This window comes from Thermobia domestica, chromosome 3 (genome assembly GCF_964235325.1).
Source record: "Thermobia domestica chromosome 3, izTheDome1.hap1.1, whole genome shotgun sequence".
NCBI lineage: Eukaryota > Metazoa > Arthropoda > Insecta > Zygentoma > Lepismatidae > Thermobia > Thermobia domestica.
Genome location: NC_137456.1, coordinates 284,462,947 through 284,488,255, shown reverse-complemented (window position 1 = coordinate 284,488,255; position 25,309 = coordinate 284,462,947). Strand labels below are relative to the sequence as shown.

The following is a 25,309-nucleotide window of genomic DNA, read 5'->3' as shown; positions in this document are numbered from 1 at the left end:
AATTTTTCACTGCAGCCTTGACAATACCCGCGTGGACTGGAGCATTGCCATGAAGTATGCGAGCTCAATACACAGCAATTGGTTCAAATGTGCCTTCAACGAATGACGCAGCTAGACAGTTGAAACTGATACATTATTTCCTCGTTAGATGGCACTATATGCGTAAACGACTTATTATCAGTGACAATATTTCAGGCCGGAAACTTTTGGAGAGACCCTCGTACTGCACATTCCGTACAGATACGTAAATTTTAAGTAATGAAGAATCTGTCCATTAGGAGAAAGCGCTGTCTTACGTTTCCTTAGTTTAAATCGAGAATTTGATGCTTAAGTATTATGCAAGCCGGTATAATGCTTATTTTGTAACCCTTACATAATTAGTCTGTATAACTACACATCTGTGCCATGTTAAACGTACAGAGAGAGAAAAATCTAGGGAAGCAAATCAATTGTGAAACAAATGCAAGGAATGAGACTGTATACTGGGTGTGGGTAGTTTATGATAGAGGCATCAGCATAATGGCGGCCGTCTTGAACCTGGGTCGAGAATTTTAGATGGTTTCTTTGGTAACGTCAGTATGTGGTGATTTAGAATTATATGTATATGTCTAAATTCCTATTGTCGGTGCTAAACTTAGTAATTTATTTAGTGTATTGTCAAATGAGTATTTCAAAAGCATATTCTCTTACTGTTTATTTGTTCACTTTCCGGCTTTTTGTAAGTAAAGAGTAGAATACCGGTAAGTTATTCTAAAATACATATATTAAATTTAAACCTTATGCATTGTAAATATGTTAATTTGTCGTTCAAAACCAGAAACAAATTGATACATTTTTTTTCTGTACCTGTACCTCCCTTTTATCCGTCCGTATTGGAACCTTTGCCATATTCATGTTAGCTAATGTCATGTTACTTTAACACTTTGCAAAAGTACATATTGAGAAAAAAAATCTGAAATTATGGTATTCTGTTATTCTTTTTAGTAGATAATAATGTGTATAAATATGGAGATTTGGAACACAACAGTAAGCAGATACAATAACAATTTTAATAACAAAATGATTGCGCTATGGTAACTGAAGCAAGTCACTCACAAGCGCTCCTCAGACAAATAGAATTTAATGCTTCGTCGGTATTTCGAATTGCAATATGTTTTTTGTCTTGAGGTTCTTCAAGGCCAGCGCCGTTTTTCATTTTTCGATTTATGTGGAAAAAAATTGAAGAAATGTGGAAGTAAAATTTTCACCCATTTAGATACATGTAAATATAAACCAAACCAACAAACCACATAGCGTAACGGCCCGATTTGTAGGTCTGAGCCGCTCCACGCCATCTGTTAGCGACTGGTGAAACTACGTGCAACCTAGCGACAAACGCGTGGCCAGCGCGCCGCGTCGCCCTATCGCTAATCGGCGTATCGGGAACTTCCTAGACCTAGTGGCCGCCACATCTTTTATTCATGTGACTCCTAAGTTTGCCTCACGACGCTGGGTGGATGCCGAAATTTGGGGAAGCACCGGACGGAAATCGAAACCGGGACCACGCTTTAACCACTAGATTACGGTGTACCCCACACATGTAGATATACATATGGAAAATAAAGTCCTTTTAATGAAATAAAATAAGGTTTTAGTGCTCGAATTTTGCTAATTTCTTTTATATGGTTTTCTTAGGTAAGTGAAAGAAGCGCCCATAGATGGCAGCACGTTCCTTTTGTGTACTGTATTGTCTACGGAGCGACAATATTCACAGCAATTCAATCAAATCCATATTTAAGATATAGAAACCAAGACTTTTAGCGTTGTATTACAATCATTTACGTTGCTAGCGAGATATTTTGGTGGCGAAAGGTCTGCTTTACACAAAGTGATTAGTCTACATTATGCTAAATCCGCCAACTGGAGCTAGATTCAAGTCACGGCGTTCTTCGGTGTTCACGTAAAAGTAGGTCCTGCCCTTCATAACCTGATATTACATCATAAGGACATAAATCAAAAATCGATCAGAGATAAAAGCAAGTGGTAGAGCGTCCACTTTTGGTACGATGTCTCTGTGATTCGATCGTAGGCCATTTGAGTTGTTGTGGACAATATCGTGTTTGGTTCTCTTGATTTCATCAGCTCTTTTCGTGATCATTCAGTTTCATTAATTACCCGTCTCCTTTTAGTTTACAGCGCATTAGCGTGAATCGTAAAACTGAAAAATTTCATGTATTTTTTTTTCTAATACATTTCTTCATTACTCCACATCCGTTTCAGCATTCCATCGCTCCATTCTTGTGAAGTTAGTTGTATTCAAGGCCACTGTTTCTCTGCTATAAATCAGTACCAGGCTTCATAACTACTAAGAAAAGTGCAGGATCCACGTCTGATTGTTAACAGTAATAACTAAATATCATGAACAAGAGCAAGTTATTTTGAACCCCGTACAGTCCCGGATTTACGTATAAGCTAAACAAGTTATAGGTTAGGACCCCTCTCTCGGAAGCCCCCAAAAAAAATTAAAGAAAAGAAAACTGGATATATATTTCGAAAGTATAAGATAAAGTCAATTAAAATTAGCCTTACAGCAACATTGTTTTGTGTTCTGTAAGCTCTTATGATGTAAGTAATTGGGCTTCTGTAGCATTCTAAAATATCACTAGTTTGCTTATTTCTGCATATATATATATATATATATATATATATATATATATATATATATATATATATGGTGCTTACGTTGTGCATGAAATGGTTACATATGCCATTATGTAGCATACACAGCTGAAGAATACAGTGAAGTCAATTTGTTGTAGACAAAGGACAGCTGAACATATAAAGGGCCCATCAAACATAAATCCGGCTTTGTCCGTTTATTTTATATGGAGTATTCTAAAGCAGAAACTTTTACAATGATTTCCACACTCAGTATTACTATTTTGGCTTTATTAACGTTACTACTTCGTTCATCGACATTAATTGTGATTGCTTCATTAACTTGGAAAATATGGAGGCTAGAAAATATGTAATGGAAATTTGACTTCGATTCTCTGTGGATACTGTTAATACACGCATTTCTCCAAGATAGTAGTGAAGCAAATCAAGTGAAATGAACCTCTATTGAGTCCAAACCGAGTCAAAAACAAATTGAAACTTCAGTGTATGGGTTCGACCCCTATTTAGGTTTGCCATATAATAGGTCTGAAATTTTAGTCCTAATTAGTGATAAAACACGTAGATGCCTACAGTTCCAAGTAAATAATTCTACAAGAATTTGTTGTCTCTCCCTGAATTGGCACTTTCTTTCATGAAGATTGGCAACGTTACTTCAGATTGGCTAATTGTTTCTGTTGTCCATGTAACGAGATTCAAAACATCAGTGTTTATATGTAAATTGAGTTATTATTATGTGCTAAAAACTTGTGAGATGACTTGCTTTATTTTTTAGTACATTTCAATAGTAATTCCTTAGATTTGATAAGCCATGTTATGAACGTTTGAAATAATTATATACATACAGACATGTAATTAATTTGAATGTATATGTACCTAAATAGTCTTTTCGTTGGTTATACATGTACTGAGTATGATACTGGATTGTACTAACGTCATGTAATTTTATTATTCTTATATTCAGAATTTTGTGGCGATCTTGTACATAGATATGGGATAATAATAGATTCTGTATATGAGAGACGAGTATTATTGTAATATGCTCATATTTTGTATATAATAAAATTCATAAAAACAAAATCTATGGCGTATTTCTGAAAAAGAAACAATATCACATCTCTAATTCTGGTATATGTTTTCTGTCGAAGACAATGTGTATTGTGAAATTTGCTTTTTCAAGAGAAGAATCACTTTTAGTAATTGATGAAATGAAAATTAATATAAATTGAAGACTGACATCAACCAAAGTAATTCAAATGAAGCAAAAGTCATTTGGGGGGTTATAGAGCGAAGTTCTGTATATAGCTTCCAAGTAACCTTTGATATTTAACATATAACATGACAACACAGTGGAACACTTTATCTAGCTTTGATACACAATTTAATGAAAGACATGGGTTCCAGAGGCTGTTGCAATCTCGAGCTAATGCAGATGTATTGCTAGTTGGAAGTCTTCCATCAATTAATGCCAGTTAGTGGTCTTTTCGCTGGATTGTTGTATATGTGCGAATTGCCCATTTTGTCTTCGAATTTTTTCGTCCTCCTAGAATCTTATCCACAACTCGCTGACTTCGCACATTTCTAGCCTTCCAATGATAAGACCGCGCGTGATGTTCAGATGCCGTTATTGGATGTGTAACTAGCCAATGAAACATGTATCTCTTCACTACAAGCTGACCTTTGCATGTACCACCCACTAATAATTAATTACGATCGCAGATGGCATCTGTCTTGCTCTCTCAACTTTTAAACATTGAGTGTACTTACGTTTAGCCTGCAGAAAAGTTGGTTGTATCCCCTTCATAAAGATAAATGATGTGCTCAAAAATGTTTCTTTCACGTTTTGTTATAGAAAATTTATCTGAGGGGAAATTAAAATGAGTTGAGGCCATACTGGGACACTATTTGGTATATCTTGGATCCTGCACAGGGCGATGTTTCATCTTCGAGGGGAAAAGTATACCTAGAGAGAACACTGAACTCTCTGCCAACTGTGTTCAGCATTCAGATTTAGGAACCTGTCTTGTCAATATTTTCCTCATGCTCTGCCTCATATTTGTACCTTCAGAGCTTCATCGGAGGATGGTGTAACTTCTTATACAAATTGCCTATAATTTATATAGCACACCAAAGGTTTTGGTCCTTTAATACTGTGTCATGGATAACATCAATGTTTTCTGGGTCAGTGCTATTGAAGGTGCACCGCAATGAAGTTCACTAACAATGATCGTCTGAAAAAGTCGCACGGTTCCTCAAATATTAACACACATCTCGATGGATTTTTGAGGCGATATTCTTCTAGCAGAGGAACCCAATAACAGCTAGGTTTTCTCCTCCTTTTCCTTGGTCATACCTATTCGCAAGTCCATTCTGTCTGCAAAATTAAATTGTGTGGACATTGTGGGAATTACAAGGAGGATAAGGGAAAATCCCTTTTGGTAATACTGGATGTATGCTATAATCAAAGAGGATTTCCCCCTCATCCCCCTTCTAATCGCACACTATCTGCACATATAGACACAAAGCGTCAAGAACATTTTTTATACAACAACTGTGGTAATCATAATATAACTCGTGATATCAATATATTTAGGGAATAGGTTACATTTTTGTTGCTAGTTAACATGGAAAGGTTTTCAAACTGATTTCAACATTTCTATTGTTTTATGCATTATAAACATATTTTGAATTAATATTTTACTTATAGTTACAAATGGCTACTTTATTAGTTAAAGCAAAAGAAAATGTAGACACAAGCGGGAATCGAACCCGGAATCCTTGGCACGTGAGGCGCAGTTGCTTTTCATTCTGCCACGACGTCACTTGCTCAATTGACGCGTCGTATTATATATGCGGCAAGTCAGAAACTTTAAGACACTATTTCTGGATATTATGCTCCCCTAGTTTGTAACATTAACACTTCAAATGTGCACTACTACCTCTCGAAAGATGGGCCCAAAGTTCATTTACCAAAATCTGCTTTCCTCTTGCAAGATGGAACCTGTTCTTCGCACGCTGAATCCATACGAAAGAATTTTCTCGATCTATTACAGTTTTTGATCCAAGATCTCAATTAAAATTGGAAGTTACATAAATTTCTAAAACTTCCAGGTTTTTCTATAAATATAAGTACGGAAATATATCTTATTTCTACGAAACTGAGTCCACATATCAAATTTCTTTTAATTCGAATTGATCTGTTGTCATGTAAAAGGAAGCGATTGCTGTTGAACATATACCAAGTACTATATTGTAATGTTATGGAATGGATATTATTATTATATTATTATTATTATTATTATTATTCCTTTGTAAAGGTAGCACAAAAATAATCATGATGGTTACAGAATTTTCACGTACATCGTTGACTCTACAATTTAATTTTGCTCCGAACCCTTCAGACAGAATGGACTTGTTAATAGGCATGACCAAGGAACAGGAGGAGAAAACCGAGCTGTTATTGGGCACTTACCTCAAAAATCCATCTTGATAGGTGTCATTCATTGAGGAACCGTGCAACTTTTAATGCTACTATGAACATTTGAGTTGTAGATTTCTAAAAGATCAGACGTTCATTGTTAATGAACTTCATTGCGGTGCATTTTCAATAATACTGACCCAGAAAACATTGATGTTACCCATGACATAGTATCGCAAAAATCAAAACCTTTGATGTGATATAGAAATTATAGGCATTTTGTATCAGAAGTTACAATATCCTCTAATGAAATTTTGAAGATACAAATATGTGGCAGAGCATGAGGAAAATATTGACGAGACAGGTTCTCAAATCTGAATGCTGAACACAGTCGGCAGCGAGTTCAGTGTTCTCTCTAGGTGTACTTTCCCCCCGAAGATGAAACATCTCCCTGCGCAGAGTCTAGGATATATCAAATAGTGTTCCAGTATGGCCACAACTTATTTCGACTTTTTCTCAGACAAATTTTCCTATAGGAAAACGTGAAAGAGTGCTCACTTTTTAGCACATCATTTATCATTATAAACAGGATACAACCAAGTTTTAGAAGAAAAAAAAAAGTAATTCAATGTATGACTTACATCCACAACTTTGTAGTAATGTCAACCGGCTCGACTCGGTTCAGCTGAGCCAATAGCTCTAGCCGGTTCGATTGAAATGAGCTATTTGCTCGGCTCAGGTGAATCATCGGCTTGATGCGATGAGCTACCGGATCGGTTTGGCTCGACTCACATGAGTCATCGGCTCAGTTCGACTCGGCTTAAGTGACCCATTGGCTCGAGCGGGCTCGACTGAGATGAGCTACCGGCTCGAAACGGTTCGGTTGCGATGAGCCATGCGCTCGGTTAGACTCGGCTCAGATGAACTACCCTCTTGAGTTGGTTCAGTTGAGGTGCGCCATCGGCTCGATACACGTGATATATGAGCGGTCTTTCTGAGCTCGGCTCTGTGGTGAACAAGCCGTGAGCCGACTCATTTAAATCAATTGCACCATTAGAGTCGGCAGGTTTCATTCAATGCTTTCAAATGGATCGAGTTTGGTCGCTAGAGGTTAGATCGGATGTCGCTTTTATGGAAGTGACTGTATGTCCGGCTTAGTGAGTCTTCTTGTGTTTGCCCTCTGCTTAAAGAAATCCTTGGTTCGGCTGTGAAGAAGACTGTTACGAAACAAAGTTCTTGTAAAATCAGGTGTAAATTTCCAACTCGATAAATTTCTTGTATAGCTGTCTTGAACAATTAATGAAGTTGGTCCTCTTAACATTTATGCCTAAAAGCACTTGAAAGGGGTGAAATCAGGGCCTACAGTAGCAACATTTTTGGACATTGAAGGCATGAGCAGAAGGGGGTCAAAGTATTAAGGAATGGCGTCATATAATAGGAGGTGTTTTGTTCAAATTCAACTGGAAATTCGTTGTTGTGAAGTAAAATAAAATAGAATGAATGGCTAGTCCAATTAAGGCTCTCAAGCTCCTTTCTTTCCTCTAGTTGTGACTCACTGTCTTATCACCCACAGCAACACTGGTGAAGAATACTGCTATCTGCAGAAGGCAAGAAAAGTCAAAATGCACACTTGGCAAAAAGTCTGTAAGTACTTACTGTTGTTTGCTATATCAATGATATTCAGACATGATTGTGCTTGTTTTAATTGTCAACTCATGCAGGAGACTGTTGTCCTTTCGTTTGATCTACGTTCCCCAGTCAGTGAACACTCACTCATTGTAAACACTGACTGGGAAATGTAAATTTAATTAAGGACAACAGTGTCCTGCATGAGTTGACAGTTAAAATAACAATAAACAGAATTGAATATCATTGAAATAGCAAGCAACAAGAGAAATGAGTACTTACGGACTTTTTTTTTTTTTTTTTTTTTTTGCCAAGCATGCAATTTTACTTTTCTCGCCTTCTGCTTATAGTGGCATTCTTCACCAGTGCTGCTGTGGTTGATAAGACAGTGAGTCACAAGTAGAGGAAAGAAAGGAGCTTGAGAGCCTTAACGAACTAGCCATTCATCCTACTTTATATTACTTCACAACAACGAATGTCCAGTTGAATTTGTGAACAAAACATCTCCTATAGTGTGACGTCATTCCTTAATACTTTGACCCCCTTCTGCTCAAAAACACAAAACGCGCTTTGTTGTGTGTTATGGTATGCTAAAGGAGTAACTATTCCCAAAATTTCAGACTTTTTATCCAGGCCCATTGGAGGTATTAGACAGTGAAATATGTCAAATTGGCATAATTCCTCAATTTTACGATATTTTTTCAGTCCTTTGGGAGCAGCTACAGGTCTGCAAATTTTTGAGTATAAACGTATGACCCCGGACTACATGCAGACACAAATTCAAATCTCTACGTCAGTTGCGTCCTCTTCTTAAACATGTCTTCAATGTCCAAAAAATGTTGCTACTGTTGGCCATGATTTCACCCCTTCCAAGTGGTTTTAGGCAAACATGTTAAGAGGACAAAGTTCTAGCTCTGCACAAGTTCGACACGCCCAGCAATTTTCAATTCATCAAATTCAACAATTTTCACGCATCAGAACTTCCCAACCAAGTTCCGTCAATTTGTTCCGAGTCATCAAAGATGTGTATGGCCGCGCATAGTCATGATGGAACACAACTTCCTTTCTGTTGGCCAATTCTGGTCGCTTTTTCTGGATTGTTTCGTTCAAACGGTCGAGTTGTGCGTGGTACAGGATCGAATTGATGGTTTCGTCAATTGCGGCAGCTCATAATGGACAATTCCCTTCCAGTCCCACCAAACACTCAAAGCCACCAGAATTGGTCAACAGAAAGGGAGTTGTGTTCCATCTTGACAATGCGCGGCCACACACTTCTCTGATGACTCGGAACAAATCGACGGAACTAGGTTGAGAAGTTTTGATACATCCACCGTATAGCCCGGACCTTGCACTTTCTGATTACCATTTGTTTCGGTCTCTGCAAAAGTCTCTTGATGGTAAAAAAAAAAAAAAAAAAAAAAAAAGGCAGGCCGAAGCACCACTGAAACTCACTTGGCAAAGTTTTTCAACAGAAGTTCTACACCGATGGAATTATGATGCTACTCGAAAAATGGCAAAAGGTCATAGATAATAATGGTCAATATGTACTTGATTAAACTTGATTTTCAATAAAGATTTTTTTGGTTTAAAAATGTACCAAAAGACCGTGGAGACTTTTTTTATATAACCATATATATATTGGTTCCACAGACCTTGATGCAAGTTAGTTGTAAACTGGGGCTCCGCAAAATGGTTCTAATCGGACCCCGCACTGTCTAAGGCCGGCCCTGACCATCACATATACAGGGTAGACCATTTATCTTGATATGTATTTGTAACTTAAAAAAGCTGAAATGCTGTATATACAAAGAGCTGGTGGTTAGCGTACGGATCTTTGGCGTGGGAGACCTAGGTTCGATTCCGGCGGAAGCTTGTGTCGTTCGGATTCCACGTTAATCAGTAGGTCCACGTCTTATATAGCACTACTGCTGAACGGGATGTTTCATTCAAAAACAATCAACAACCTTACTTTTGGAATACATTTTAAATCCTTCTTCCACCTAAATAAAAGTTATATGATAAAACTTGGCTCGATTTAAAAATTCGTTTCAAACGGTTGAGTAGTTTTCGTGTGGTGATGAGACAGACAAGTCGACTTTGAATGTAAAGGAAAAATACACAAAATTCCCCTTTAGAAGCAGAATTTCAGAGAACACTGAGATACGTGTCCAATTTATTTTTAATGAGGAGTTTATATATACCAAGGTTGATTTTCCTAATTTGACAGGTTCTTGAGACACACCATTTATACATGTGCGTTCTGCAGTTTCTGAAGTCAAATCGCGAAAGGTTCCTAGTGAGAAAGGGAGGGAAAAACGAAGACGAGTACTATTCATATTGGAATGGCTACGAGTGTGTGGCATAACCAGATAAAAAAGAAAAATTTAATGCATATACAATGTGACAATGCATCAAAGAATAAAATGCACATATGCAGATTGTTTCAGTACAACACCGATAACGGTAAGGAGGTGATTCCTGACACCAAGATAAGACAAAAAGTATAGACCAACCTGGGTGCACAAATGCTTCCTTTTGAAGTTACAGGCTGCCGAAAACATGAAAAAATGAACTTTAAAGGTCCATAGGTCCAAAACTGTGGAAACTACCGTAATCGGGTCAAGACTACTTAGGAACTAATATGTACGCTATCCAAAAATACATTTTTCAGGGTCCTAAGATATTCACGCAACTTTTTTTATGGAGGAAATTTGGCTACGGGCATATAATTTGAAATACTCACCTCTATAAAAATTGTTGTGGAAGTACCACTGGATTCTGGTACAAGTTCCTAAGTGAAGTCTTGACCCGACTACGATAGGTCCCATAGTTTTGGAGTATGGACCTTCAAAGTTCACTTTTTTCATGTTTTCGCCAGTCTATAACTCCGAAAGGAAGCATTTGTGCACCCAGATTGGTCTACACTTTTTGTCTTATCTTGGTGCCAGGAGTCACATCCCAAACGTTGTCGGTGTTGTTTTGAAACACCCTGTATAAATACAAAAAACAAGAAAGAAAAAAATATACGTATACAAATATGAGAAAAAAATTCTGTCATTTTACCGTAACAATGCATTTCTATTCATTGGCAAAGCTATGGCATGTTTAATCTACTAAGCTATGTCATATCCTCTCGAAATAATTATAATAATAATTAGACATACTTTCTGAAGGCAATGAAGTTGCAAATGAAAGGGAAAGTAATTCTTATAAGCAATATCGTGATTGGTATATGAAGTTCATAGATAAATGATGGAGAGCTTGTTAACCCCGAAATAAAGAATAACAAATCAATAAAAAACAAATAAACTTAATAACCATTAACCATAAGGAATAAATAATTTAGAGAGCCATTAAATGAATAGGAAAGAGTAAATAAGATGTAATTTCCCTACACCATTGTATAAATAGTTTATTGATATTCTGACATGTCAAGGATTGTTTAAATGTTATAAATTACATTATTGAAATATGTTGAATCAACCTGTCTCATTTATGGGTGACTTTTTTTTCTAATAGAGTGACAAAACAATACATTCTGATAGTAATGAATAGTGAATCTGCTAGATTAACAAAGATTATGACGTAAACAAATTATCTTTTTCCCATCCTTGGTAGCCTAATGCTAAGCTACTATTCAAATTCTTAAACTCGAAGCACTTAATAACATTTCCTATTATAACTAATGAAGTCGCAGTGTTGCAGAGCTGTCTTTCTGCATAGCGTCGTCGTAGCAGCTGTAATAAGAAGCAGATGACAGCAATAAGAAGAAGATGAAATTAGATAAACAATTAGAAGCCGAATTTATATATTCCTGTGTGTAATTGTGCTTGCTACACGTAAGCAATGTTAATTCTGGCTTTATTGACTTTTGTTTGGAATGGATGATCGTTTTATACTCGATGTTTCAGTACTCATAGCATACTCATTCACTTTGCATTTTAGTGAAGAAGATTTTTATAAAGTTAAATATTGAATGTGAATATGATAATTTCAAAATAAATAAATAAATAAAAATAAACTTTTTCCTAATTTTGAATAAAAAAGTAAGATTACATAACACTACAATATACACTTTCTGTCCAGCACTTTGAAACACCGATAAAATAAAAAATTGCGTAGACAACTTCATCGTATCTAAACCACAGTCCTTTGAGCAGTGGAGGATACAAGCTACCAGATTTATAGGCTAAAGTGATAGAGAGTCAAAGAAAAATATGATAATTAAGATTGTATTTCGTTAGTTAAAAGTGTAATTTTTATTCTCAATAAATAAAAAGGGAAACTTATGTATACATCTAATACCTTAATATAATTTTGATATACAGACATATTAGATACAGATGGAAAATATACAAGATCCACAAGTCGAGAAGAAACATTATTTGTACTAATTTTTATACATTTATATATACACATTTTTATACATTTATATATATACACATTTTTATACATTTATAGTAACAAAGAACTTAGTTTCAGGGGCTGAAGATTATCACAGGTTGGCTGAACCCCCTCTGGCCACCCATTAGGTACGGGTTTGATTCTGTATCAACGCATTAAAGAAATCTCTTATCGACTGAGAGATGCAGTGAAAAAGGATTCTCTTTGACAAGACGACATTCGATGCAATGGTTAGATAGGCCTTCCGTTCCTACATTTTTTCCACATCTGAAGTTCCACCAAAGAATGTGACTTTCTGGTGATCCATAGCTTCAATGGTAAACTACAACTTCATACATTTTGGGAAATTCATCATAGCCGAGAAGTGTTTTAAGGAAATTGATTGTCTGTGTATATCAGAAGTTGCGATGTCTGTGTCCGATATTGGTCAACAGGAAAGGAGCAATCATGTTGCATGACAAAAATGTGTATAAGTGACATTGCAGTGGTCACACGCATTAAAATACTCTCCCTTACCTACCACTTATACTGGCTTCTATCTTTCTCAAAATAAACACAGGTTCTCGCAGAGACAGTTCAACAATGAAGCCAGTGTTCAAAATGCTTCCGAGAGCTCTATTTGCTCTATGGGGAGGCACGGTGGCTCAGTGGTAGGGCGTTCATCTCTGGTGCATGGGGTCCTGATTCCATCCCAGCTCACGGTAAGTGGGCTTTATGGTGAACAAACACCGTGTTCGTGGGCTTTCTCGGGATTCTCCTCCCACTTTATTCATTCCCCACTGCATTGATTTCTCATCATCGCTGTCTCCTTTAACCTAGCTGGCATAATCGTAGGACATAAAACAAATATTTCATTTCATTTTTTCTATTTACTCCAAATTAATCTTTTATGCGACTAAAATGAATAACCTTTTCTCTAGTTGGTAGAACTGCGGTAATATTTAGTGGGTTTTTATTTCAATTAATTCCATTTGGAAAAAAAAGTCGAGCTTTAAGTCCCACGGTTATGCCCTATAAACTAACAAAGACGAATGATCAGTGCCGGATTTACGTATAAGCTAAACAAGCTATAGCTTGGGGCCCCACTCGTTTGGGGGACCCAAACAATTAAAGGGAAAAAACGTACATTTTCAAAAATAAGATAAAAAAATAAATAAAATAAAATTTACATAGCAACAGTTTTTCTATGATTTAAGTTATGGGTCCCCTACCACTAGCCTGTTTTCTAGCATATCAGTTAACAAAAAACAGCTGGACAAAAAAAGGTGTGATTACCTTCAATAGCTTAGGGCGTTATCAAACTTAAATCCGGCTCTGCGAATGATCAATGGAAATAAATGATCGTGTGATAATTAGTGGAATAAGAATCTAGGAGAAAACGGGATAACCCTGAGGAAACTCACGGACACGATGTTGTCTACTACAAATTCACTGGCCTGGGATCGAACCAAGGACCTCTCACACCAAAGATAAGCGTTCTACCGCTGAGTCACCGTGTTCCTCATTCAGCTTCAACCATGTTATCGCATTGTAAGCTTGGAGTTCAAGATCCTGCATTAATTCTGTAACAATTCAATATTAGTAGTTCCATATACATAGAGCCAGTAATTTAAGGAATACGAAAACGACAATAATATTAAAAAGATGCTCACCATATACAATAATAACCTGTGCTTTAAAACAAATGCTTCCGTATTTGCATAGAAGTATATAAACTTCCAAACGTAAAAGACATATTAAATCAAATGGAATGAAAAGAAATATGTTAATTTAACGTCCCACAATATGCCCTTTAGGCTAAGGGAGATTACGATAAAGGTAAGTGAATGATGATGGAAGAATTAGTGGATTGAAAACTTAGGAGAAAACAGGAGTCAAAACCCACTAGAAAATCCATGTACATGATGTTGTCGACCACAAATTACTTGCACCGGGAATCGAATCAAATACCCCACGCACCAGAGGTAAGCGCTTACCACTGAGCCACCGTGCCCCCTTATATCAAATCAAATAAAACATACATGAACACTGTACATAAACAATTAACTCAAGATTTCTTATAGTATTGAGAAGTTCATGGCAACTTACTACCTGAAAATATTAAGCAGTATACTATTTACTAAACACATCGAAATTGTATTTTTATTTTAATGAAAATCTTCGTAAAATCACAAGCTGAAATCATAAGGATGATAATAGAAATAATCATATCGTGATGTATTAATTGGATACATTTTTTGGATTGTCTAGTACTCTTATTGCTAATCAAATAATGTATATAATATTGACAAGCTACATTATATATGGATAGTTCTTAATCATGGTAATTAAAGACTAAATGCACTAATGAATACGATTCTACAAAAAAACTAATGTATGTACCTAGTGTATAAATTATTTGTATTTTAAACCCTCCATATTTTAAAATATTTCATAACGTCTAGGGGAATCAATGTATTTATCATTTATCAAAGACACCAACAAATCAGTGCGAATCTACCGCAAGTAAATGTTGAAGAAATTAGTATTTTTGGAAGAACAACAGGAATATAGATTCCTTTGTCCTTAGTTACTTCGTTCACAAGGTATTGTGGGCCAGAAGAAGGCTCCAGATTCTCCTACAGGAGCCAAAATCATTGTCCTTTAATATAAATAATTTATACGGCAGGTATGTATATATTACTTTATTTATATATATAAAAGCGGTTAATACAACATGAAAACCTGAACACTTTCTGAATCTATAATGATAATACGATATTACAATATTAGTTCAAGTTGAAATTTGCTAATTGCACAGAAAGATTAGCGATTATAATATAGAAGAACATACCAACTACACAATGAAACAAATATCCTCTCCAGAACTTAATCAATTGAGTAGTAGTTACTCATTTCGTAATTGAAGACGTCGGTGGAAAAGAATAGCTCCAATTGCAGATTTGATTCACAATTAAAAAAAAAAATGTTAAAACGCAATTTATTTTCATTTAGCCTTCAAACATTTTGTAAAGAAATGTGATATTATAGGGGTAGAACATTTCTTTGCAAGAAGTTTAGAGGCTAAAGTGGAGTAGATTGATTTCTAATAATATTTTGTCTCAATCCTAAACCAAATGTAAAATAGGAGCTCTCCCCTTTTTGCACCGACGTTTTCAATTGTTTTTTCTACTTCTAACCAACGCATATGTACTGTTGACCTAACAACGATTTCCATATCACTGCATACAGATTGCTACTATACTGGAAGCTCTAAGGTAAGTAATTAAGTTTACGTACTTTGAAAACATTAATACCAATTGTCTTGTTTTGTATTGTAATTAAGTTCACATTTCTTGGAGGAATCAATACACAAAACACTTTTTTTTTTTATTACAAACTAAAGATGTAAATCGTGATAAACCAACAGTGAAAAAGAATTAATTTAAAACTCTTAGCTGAAGTTTTCGAAATTCTTATTGATGAAAAAATAACTAGCATGTTTTAACTAATTTTAAGTTGTTGCTTTCTTATTAACTGTAGATTCAACAACAAATATTAGAATAGAGAGGCGTTTTATCACCTACATTGAATGTAGTTTGCACATGTATACGGTTACTTCTGTTTTTAACAATCTATTGTCCATCTAGCATCTTTTCAATATTACTATTTAACCTATCCAGAAACTTCTCATTTCCTGGATAAGCTTCTTTTGCAGCCGAGTACAAGACAATTGGTACATGAGAAAACTGACCACTTATTATTTTACCTTCTAAGGCCTGATATATTTTAAAGGTGTCAACATTCAATTCGTTTTCTGAAATACCATATGTTATAGCTGTATCTCTTAATACTTTTTCGAATTCAGCTGTAATATTTAGTGACATACCTCTTGCTTCTAATATAGAAAATGGTTGATCTACTGCAGAGATGTAATTTTGCCCAGTAACCTTCCTAATAAACAAATCAATTAATATTACGGTACTACATAAATCTGTAGCCGTAATAACTTGTGAAATAGAGTCGTTAGTTGCAGTATTTGATGTTTCTTCCGGTAAAGCAACTTTAGAAGCAAATAATCTTCCTACAGAAGACTTTACCCAAACAACCAAATCATTTAGTAATGGTAATGGTCTCGTACCACTACTTGTTACGACTTTTAGTTGATCATTTACATCAGTAGCAAGATGTTGACTTGGGAAAGGCTTATGACTATTATGATCTCCGTAATGATTAAGGTAATCTTGTTGTGTATATTTACCTTGTTCTTCGTTATCTTTAGCATTAGTTACTTGATTTACAACTTCTCTAAGATTAATTTGATTATAACCTTCTAATAAGGTATCATTATCTAATATTGCTGATGATGCTAAGCTTATAGTGTTATTCAAATTGTTTTTAGGTTCGAAATAATAAGAATATAAAATTCCCGCCTTACCTAATTCTTGTATATCACGTTTTTCGCGGAAAGAATTGTATTCCTCAATTTTCCACATGCCTTGCTTATCATCACCACATGAACCTGGAGGATAACTTTTGCTCGATGGAACCCAAGTAAACACGTTCCTCCTTTCTTTATCATGAAAATTGTGGGCATTATACAAATATTCATTAAAATTAATATTTGTAAAGCAAATGTAATCGCCAAGGGGTAAAATCTTCCAAAGGCCTTGTTTATCGTTACCGCATGACCCTGGTGGATAACCTGCGTTTGATGGAACCCAGGTAAATATTTTTCTTCTGTTTTTATCATACAATTCACCAGAAGCATATAAGTATTCATTAAAATTAACGTTCGTAATGCAAATGTAACCACCATCATAATGTTGAATCTTCCAAGCACCTTGCTTATCATTACCACAAGAGCCGGGAGGATAACTTTTGCTGGATTCAACCCATGTAAATACTTTTCTTCTCTTTGGATCATGATCATGCAAAGCGTATGCAGCATATAAGTATTCATTAGTATCAACATTCGTAATACACACACTTGATGCAAATACTATATTTTTCAATGACTTTGGCAATTTACTTTTGAGCTCTTCAAGATGAGATATGTGCTCTACGCCACACCTTGGTTCCATTTCCTCCTTTATTGTTTCTGATAGTTCATAGTTTCGACTATTGTTGCACAATTCTATGATTTCCTTTATACAATAAGCCAAATTTACTATTGTATTGTCATGTACGTTACCTGTTCCAGCGTTTGAGGTCGTAGTTAACATAAAGTTGATTATATCCAGCCTGTCATATTGAACAGCCACACACAAAGGTGTTTCTCCATCCCTACCTTTAACATTGGTATTTGCTCCTTTGTCTATAAGATACCTTACTATGTCTAAATTACTAAGCCAAGCAGCCCAATGTAGTGGAGTCCAACCATTGTCATCAGTATCATCAATACTTACACCTTTGCTCAAGAGAAATGCCAAAATGTTTTTATGGTTATTCTCAGCAGCAATATGCACAGGTTTCTTACCAGAGTGGTCCCCAACATTAATATTAGCGCCTTTACCAACTAGAAATTTAACCGTTTCCAAGTGACCTACCAACACAGCGTAATGCATTGGTGTCTTGTTATTATTTGCGAATTCATTAACGCTGACGCCCTTATTGAGCAAAAATTCTACAACATCTTTGTTACCACCTGCAGCGGCAGTGTGAATAGGCTGTCTTCCATCAGGAGAAGTATCTACAGCTTTAATATTGGCCCCTCTGTTAACAAGAAACATAACAACCTCTAAGTGATTTTTCCAGGCAGCATAGTGTAATGGTGTCCAGCCGTTTCCAATACTAACGTCATCAACGCTTACACCTCGACTAAGAAACAACTCTAAAACATTTTTATTTCCTTCTGTAGCAGCCACATGGATTGGTTTCCTCCCATCATTGAAAGCCTCTCTAGCATTGATATTGGCCCCTTTCTCAACTAGAAGCTTAGCAATTTCTAAGTATCCTCCCCACGCAGCATAGAACAATGGCGTCCATTCATCTCTTCCTTTAGTTTCAAGGTTTGCTCCCCTAGTAATACACTCTCTAACGATATCTAGATCTTCTTGCCTTACAGCATTAAGCAGATTTAGGTTAAGTTTTGTTTCTTCTAAAATCTTTCGTATTTCACAATAGTTAGTTGGGCTATGCAAATCTTGTAATGTTGTACAGTTAACATCCAGAGAATTAATGTCAGCCCCTTTCTCTATAAGATATGTAACTACATCCAATTTATTATTGGCAGCAGCTTTATCTACAGCAGTCCAGCCATCATGGTTTGTAGTATTAATGTTGGCTCCTTTCTTAACAAGGTACTCTACAACATTTAAGTGTCCATTTTCTGCGGCAAGATGAAGAGATGTATTACCGTTTTGATCTTTAGCACCTACGCTAGCTCCTCTACTAATATAATATTTAACCAAATCAAGATCACCTTGCTTCGCAGTATTTAGTAACCCTGAATGTAGTCGACCAACTTCCTGCAAGTATAACGATATATCGCTTTCTGGGGTTGTTAAATTCAAAATGTTACTACCATTTTCATCTTTAGCATCAAGGCTTGCTCCCTTACTAACGTATTCTTGAACTAAATCAAGATTATTTTGTTTTATAGCATTAATTAAGTTTAGATCAAGCTGTGTTTGTTTCAAAAGATTTCTAACTTTTATGGATGTAGCCAACTTCAAAGGAGTTTCACCATACTTATTAATGACCTCCAAGTCAGCTCTTTTCTCCGCCAAATACATTACTACCTCAAATTCATCCTGTTCAGCGGCGAGATGGAGAGGAGTATTGCAATCACTGTTTCTAGCGTTAAGATCAGTGTCTTTTTCTACAAGGTATTTAACTATGTCCAGTTTGTTTTTTCTAACTGCAATGTGCAGAGGGGTATCGTCATGATTGTTCTTAGTATTTACATTAACCCCTTTTTCTATAAAGTATTTTATTATTCCTAGTTTACCATCGTGTGCAGCCTGATGTAGGGGACTAATTCCATCACTCGCAATAGCATTTGTATCAACTTCCATCTCCTCTACTAAGAACCTCGCTACCTCCAAAGAATTAGTAACATGCAGAGGTGTATAAGCATACTTGTCAGTATCACTGGCGTATGCCCCATTTTTTATCAAATATTTCACAACATCTAAATTACCACTTCGTGCAGCTAAGTGCAGAACACTATCACCATCATTATTTCTAATCATTCTGGTGTGAATGTTAGCTCCAACATCTATCAAGTATTTCACTACATCTAATTTACCACTAGCAGCTGCCAGATGCAATGGATTAACATCTTGGTTGTCTCTGACACTTACATTAGCCCCATTCTCTACTAAGTATTTTACTATGTCTAAGTGACCTTCCTGAGAAGCTACATGAAGAGGAGTCCATCCATCTCCATTCACAACATCTAAAATGGCTCCATTTCTTATTAAATATTTTACTATACCTAAATAACCACTTAAAGCAGCTGCATGAAGACGAGTATTGTCATTATCGTTAATAGTGGATCGTACATCTTTTGTTATGTTCTTAGAATATAGATCATGGCCTAATTCTATGTCAGAATTGCAATGAAAATCATGTCTGTGCATGTTAAAGTCATTGGCTAAAGAACCTATCTTTTGATTTACAAGGTCATGTATATCAATAGATTCTCCCTTACCTTGTGTTAGGTAAAAAGTAGGCTCTTGGTTGGGAGGGTAATGAGTTAAATCAAAACATCTTTTTGTTTCTATGGAGTAAGTATTAATATACCTATACTCAGAAGATAAATTTCCGTATTTTGGATTCCTATTTCTAAGTTCAAAAAGTTCATCGCCTGACATATTGCTAAACGTTAATTTCCTGCCATTGTCTTCTACTACTTTCAGATATAAAAAATCGTTTGGGATAAGCACGTTTTTCCCAGTGACAATGTCATGTATTTGTAACCCACTAGATTCGAAAGAATACTTAAAAGTTGTACGTGGAGTTCTACTCAGATCTTTTGGTTCACATCTTGTAAATAATTCCGTGTTATTTCTAGTTTCTATACCAGTTGTGATAGGCTTTTCATCCACTATAGTTCTAACTGCATTCAAAAATCCACCCAAGGTAGAAGTATCAGCACCTTTCTCTATAAGATACTTAACTATATCTAAATAGCCATTTTGTGCTGCTAAGCGTAAAGAAGAATAACCGTTGTTATCTTTACTGGCGATATTTGCGTCTTGCTCTTCTACTAAATATTTTAACAGGTCTAACTTTCCGTTAAAAGCAGCTACATGGAGAGGAGTTAAGCCATTTCTATTAAACACATTAATACTAGCTCCTTTTCCTACTAAGTATTTAGCTGTATCTATGGAAGTAGCTTTATGTAGGAGAGAATCACCACTTTCGTTAGTAACAGTTATACTAGCTCCTTTTTCTACAAGATACATCACTATATGCAAGTGATTATTCTGAGCTGCTAAGCATAAAGAAGTATTACCTTCTTTGTCTTTAGCTTCGATATCTACTGCGTTTTCCTCTATTAGGTATTTTACTATATTTAGCTTCCCAGCTGAAGTAGCTGCATGCAGGGGAGTACTGTTATCTTTGTTGATAGTATTGACATTAACACCTTGTTCTACAAGATATTTAGTTGTACTTAAATGACCACTTGAAGCAGCTAAGTGTAGAAGAGTATTACCATTCTTGTCCTTAGTTTTTAGGCTAACTAATATTCTAATATGTTTAATCATATCAAGGTCACCTTTCTTTACAGCATTTATTAGATCTAGATTCAGTTGTGCTTGCTTCAAAAGTTGCACTATATTTTTGTCCTTAGCAGCTAAATGCAGAAGGCTATTGCCATCCTTATCTTTAACTTGAAGACTAGCTCCTTCAGTAACATACTCGTTAACCATATTGATATTACCTTGCTTCACAGCATTGACAAGGTTCGAATCCAGTTCCTTTTGCTTTAAAAATTCTATTGTTTCAAAGTTGCCAATTTTAGTAGCTAGTTCCAGCAGAGTATTGTCGTTTTTATCTTTAACATTTAAGCTAGCTCCTTCATCAATATATCTTTTCACTTTACTAAAATGACTTTGCTTTACAGCATTAAGGAGATCGAGGTTACGTTGAGCTTCTTCTAAATGCCTCACTACGTTGGTGTGGTTATTTTGTTTGGCTAGAAATATTGGGGTTTTGCCACTATCATCTTGAGAAATAACGTCAGCTCCTTCTTTAGTGAGGTATTCTACCACATTTAGTCTACCATTTTCTGCAGCTAAATGTAAGGAGGTTTTTCCGTTGTTGATATCTTCATTACTTCTTATAACTCTTGTATGAATGCTGATTCCTTGCTCAAATAGGTATTTTACTATGTCTAGGTTACCATTAGATGCAACCACATGTATGGGCATATAGCCACTTTTATTAATTGCTTTCAAGTTAGCTCCTTGTCCTACCAGAAACTTCGTTACTTCTATGGAAGAAGCAATATGTAAAGGAGTACAATTGTCATTATTTTTAGCTTCTATATTGGCTCCATTTCTAAGAAGGTATTGCAATATATCTAACTTCTCATTTGCAACAGCTAAATGTAAAGGAGTGTTACCTAAATTGTTCATAGAGTTCAAATTAGCTGTTTTTTCTACAAAATATTTCACCAAATGTAAGTGGTCTTTCAATGTAGCTAAATGCAACGGACTATTGCCATCATCATTATTTTGATTAAAATCAACGTGCTTTTCATCAACGAGATACCTAGCAACATTTAACCAACCGTTTGAAGCAGCAGAATGAAGAGGAACATTTCCATTCTTACCTTTTGCATTAGCATCAATGTGTCTTTCATCTATAAGGTACTTGATCAAATCTAAATTTCCACCAAAGGTAGCCCAGTACAACACATTTCCATTCAAACTAGCACCTTTATTTATCAAGAATTTTACTATATCGAGATACCCATGTAAGGCAGCGATGTCTATGAGAGACATTTCATTTTTATTTTTAACACTAATGCTGGCTCCATTATTTGCTAGAAATTCTATCACATCTAACTTACCATTGATGGCAGCAAGACCTAGAGGACTATAACCATCTCTTTGTATTGCGTTCAAATTAGCACCTTTAGCAACTAAATATTCCACGATATCCACTGTGTTTTTCTCTGCAGCGAAATGAAGTGGTGTATATTCATACTGGTCTGTATTTTCAATCAGTGCTCCCTTGTTTAATAAGCTTGATATGATATCCTTCTGTCCAGTTAGTGTTGCAAGATGTAACGGAGTTAAATCGCTCTGTCCCTTAGTATTCACTTCAACACTTTTAGCTGCCAATATTTCTGAAGCAATATCTCCTTTCTTTAGGATCACTGCCAAATGTAATGGAGTCCACCCGTCAGTTGATTTGGCATTAATGTTCACGTTGCTGTGTCTGATCAAATGTCTAATAACTTCTAAATTGCCAGTTGCGGAAGCAAAATGTAAAGTTGTCAAATTGCCTGTAGCTACAAGATTTACATCGACTTTGTTACTTTTTAACAAAGTGTCAACGGCATCACTATATCCGCTTGTTGACGCTAAGTGCAAAGGAGTTAGTCCAACTTCAGACTTCACATTGGATTCGGTTCTATTGTCTTCTAAGAGTATATTAACAATGCCACTTTGTCCAGACGAAGCAGCTAAGTGAAGAGGAGCGAATCCACCTTGACATTTTGCATTTATGTCTATTTCATCAAATTGCGTTAAAGCTTTAACACTATCTTCATAACCTTTCCGAACAGCAATGTGTAAAGGTGTCCAGTCTAACTTAGTTTTCGCGTTAATATTTGCACCATTTGTTATTAAGTCACTGATAAAATCATCATATCCCATCTCAGTAGCTACGTGTATAGGAGCATAACCCCTGTTGTCCATGGAATTAACATCAGCTCCATATCTTATTAAGGCTGATAAGACTTTGGAGTTGCCAGTTTCCACAACAGCATGAATTGCTTGTCTTCCGTTTTCATATTTTACGTTAATGTCAGCTCCGTTATTTATTAGTGTCTTAATTTCATCTAAAGCTATATTCTCATTTGGTTCTAGTACAGCATTATAAAGGTCCCTATGAATATCTCTAAATGTTTTTTGACTGGCATCCCTAACAACACCAACTAACTCTGGATTGTCGTTGTCAAACTTCCTAAAAATAATTCGTGTTCTTCCTTGTGGATCACTTTCTATATTTAGCACTGGATTTGCTTTTCCTTGTATTGTAAACGGTATAGACCACCTACCAATTTGATAATATGTCGTATCATCTTGAAACTGTACTGCATAGCTAACTTTTCTTCCGTCTTGCCACTTTCCAATAGGTGTCTGCACTTGTGAACCAGAAAAGTTATATCTTATTCTTCCTAGTGGTTTGTCTTCAGGCAAATCATTTAACGCTGTCAGCTGTGATTTAACAAGATTAAAGAAGCCTATTTTTTGAATAGCAAACTCTGCTATGTCTTTTCTGTCATTTTCAATAAATTCTAGTTCTTTCACTGAATGCAGCACATTAAGTACTTTGTCAATTAAACCATTACGTCCAGTTAATGAACTTTTAAACTCTTTAGAAGTTATCAAAAATGAAGAAAAGTATTGATTGTATTTCTCAACATTGCTTTCTTCGTAGTAAGCATCGGCAAGGTAAGCGTAACCTTCAAGTACAAAAGACATGACAGAAACGTAAGTTTCTGTTCCGTAACACAATAGAATAAGCGCAGTAAACGCTATCTTGTCGTCTAAATTTTCTGGAATTGCAAATCTTTGATTTACGATACTATGTAAAAGTGTGTGTAAACTGTTGACTGATTGTGGAGTTCTAGAACTTTGTAAATAGTTCAAAATTCCGTTCGCTCCTTCAAGTTTATCTTTCAGTTGAAGTTTAGGTAGCTGTCCTACCAAATTCGTTTCAGCTTCAAAATATTCCATAAAAGTAATTAACTCTGAAGTCACACTTTCTATCTTTGAATGTTTAATAAACTCGAGTACTTGTCTAAACCCAGTTCCTATTTCGTCTTTTATAACACCAAGATTGTATTCTATTGCACTTAACCCTGATTGTATTGCAACAAAATTCCTATCTACCTTGCTCTCAATTCTATCTATCTTACTATTAATAACATCTATCTTGGTTTCAAGTTCTCTAACAGCATAATAACTTTGCGTTATTACTGTTAAACTATGGTTTATAAGGTCAAAGTTTCTTTGTAAACCATAGTTTAAGATACTAAAATGTCTCGTGTTGAGGTAGTAATTTTGAATAGCACTAGCTAATTGAAAATAAAAGTTTCTATTCAAAGCACTAAGATTTCTATCCGAAGCAGTAATTAAACTATTAATTCCTCTTTTTAATTCTTCGAAATTTCTATTCGAAGCATCAATTGAAGCAAGGGTAATTCTTTGAAGAACCTCTAACTTTTTACTCAAAGCTATGTCTCTCTGATTAAAATGACTCAATAAAGACTCTTGTAAATCTGTAAGCTCATTAGAACCAGAAACAGCAGAGTATATAGTCTTTCCAATCTTATAAACAGTTCCTACTGCACCAATAACATCTATAATACCCTTAACCACAGCAAGCCAACGCTTTGTACGGTGGTGTTCAACTGTAGCATTTTCACTTATATATCTTATTAGCGTGCTTGCCTCTACATAATCGATGTTAGTTATGTCACTAAGGTTTTCTTGCTTTAGAACATTAGGCCGTAATATTTGAACAACTCTGCCTTTTGAAGTAGTGTTATTTACTAATAATTGATGCTGATTCACATCCATTTTCTCCAACTAGTAGCTGATCACACTATGAAACAAAAACAAAAACAAAAAGAGTTAACATATAAATCTTATGATTATAAAATACTCTTATACACACACACACACACACACACACACACATATATATATATATATATATATATATATATATATATATATATATATATATATATATATATATATATATATATATATAATTGACTTATTTATTTATTTATGTCGGGTGTTCTAAAAATGGTGCTCATGGATCACAGAGCACTATTCTACAAGTCAAAATAAAGTAATATTGCAATATTGCAAAGTATGGTACAATATAGCAATTTGTATACTTTTCCAGTACTCGTCTGGAGACACAAGTTGCACTATGTGGCAACGTCGCAAGTAAAGAACCATAGATTAGATCTACCAATTATCAAAAAGTTAAATCGATTCTTTCCAGATGACAGCAAAAGTCGAT

General features: G+C 35.4%; 1 protein-coding gene across 1 annotated transcript in view; it reads right to left on the bottom strand.

Annotated features, from left to right (window-relative positions):
* Positions 1-11,923: 11,923 nt before the first annotated feature.
* LOC145682241 (uncharacterized) overlaps positions 11,924-25,309 on the bottom strand; it is a 74,751-nt gene continuing 61,365 nt past the window's right edge. Inside the window, exon 4 of the mRNA XM_081753824.1 lies at positions 11,924-24,861. Coding sequence (XP_081609950.1) covers positions 15,718-24,861 — 9,144 coding nt within the window. The 3' untranslated portion in view covers positions 11,924-15,717. The remainder of the gene's footprint in view (positions 24,862-25,309) is intronic.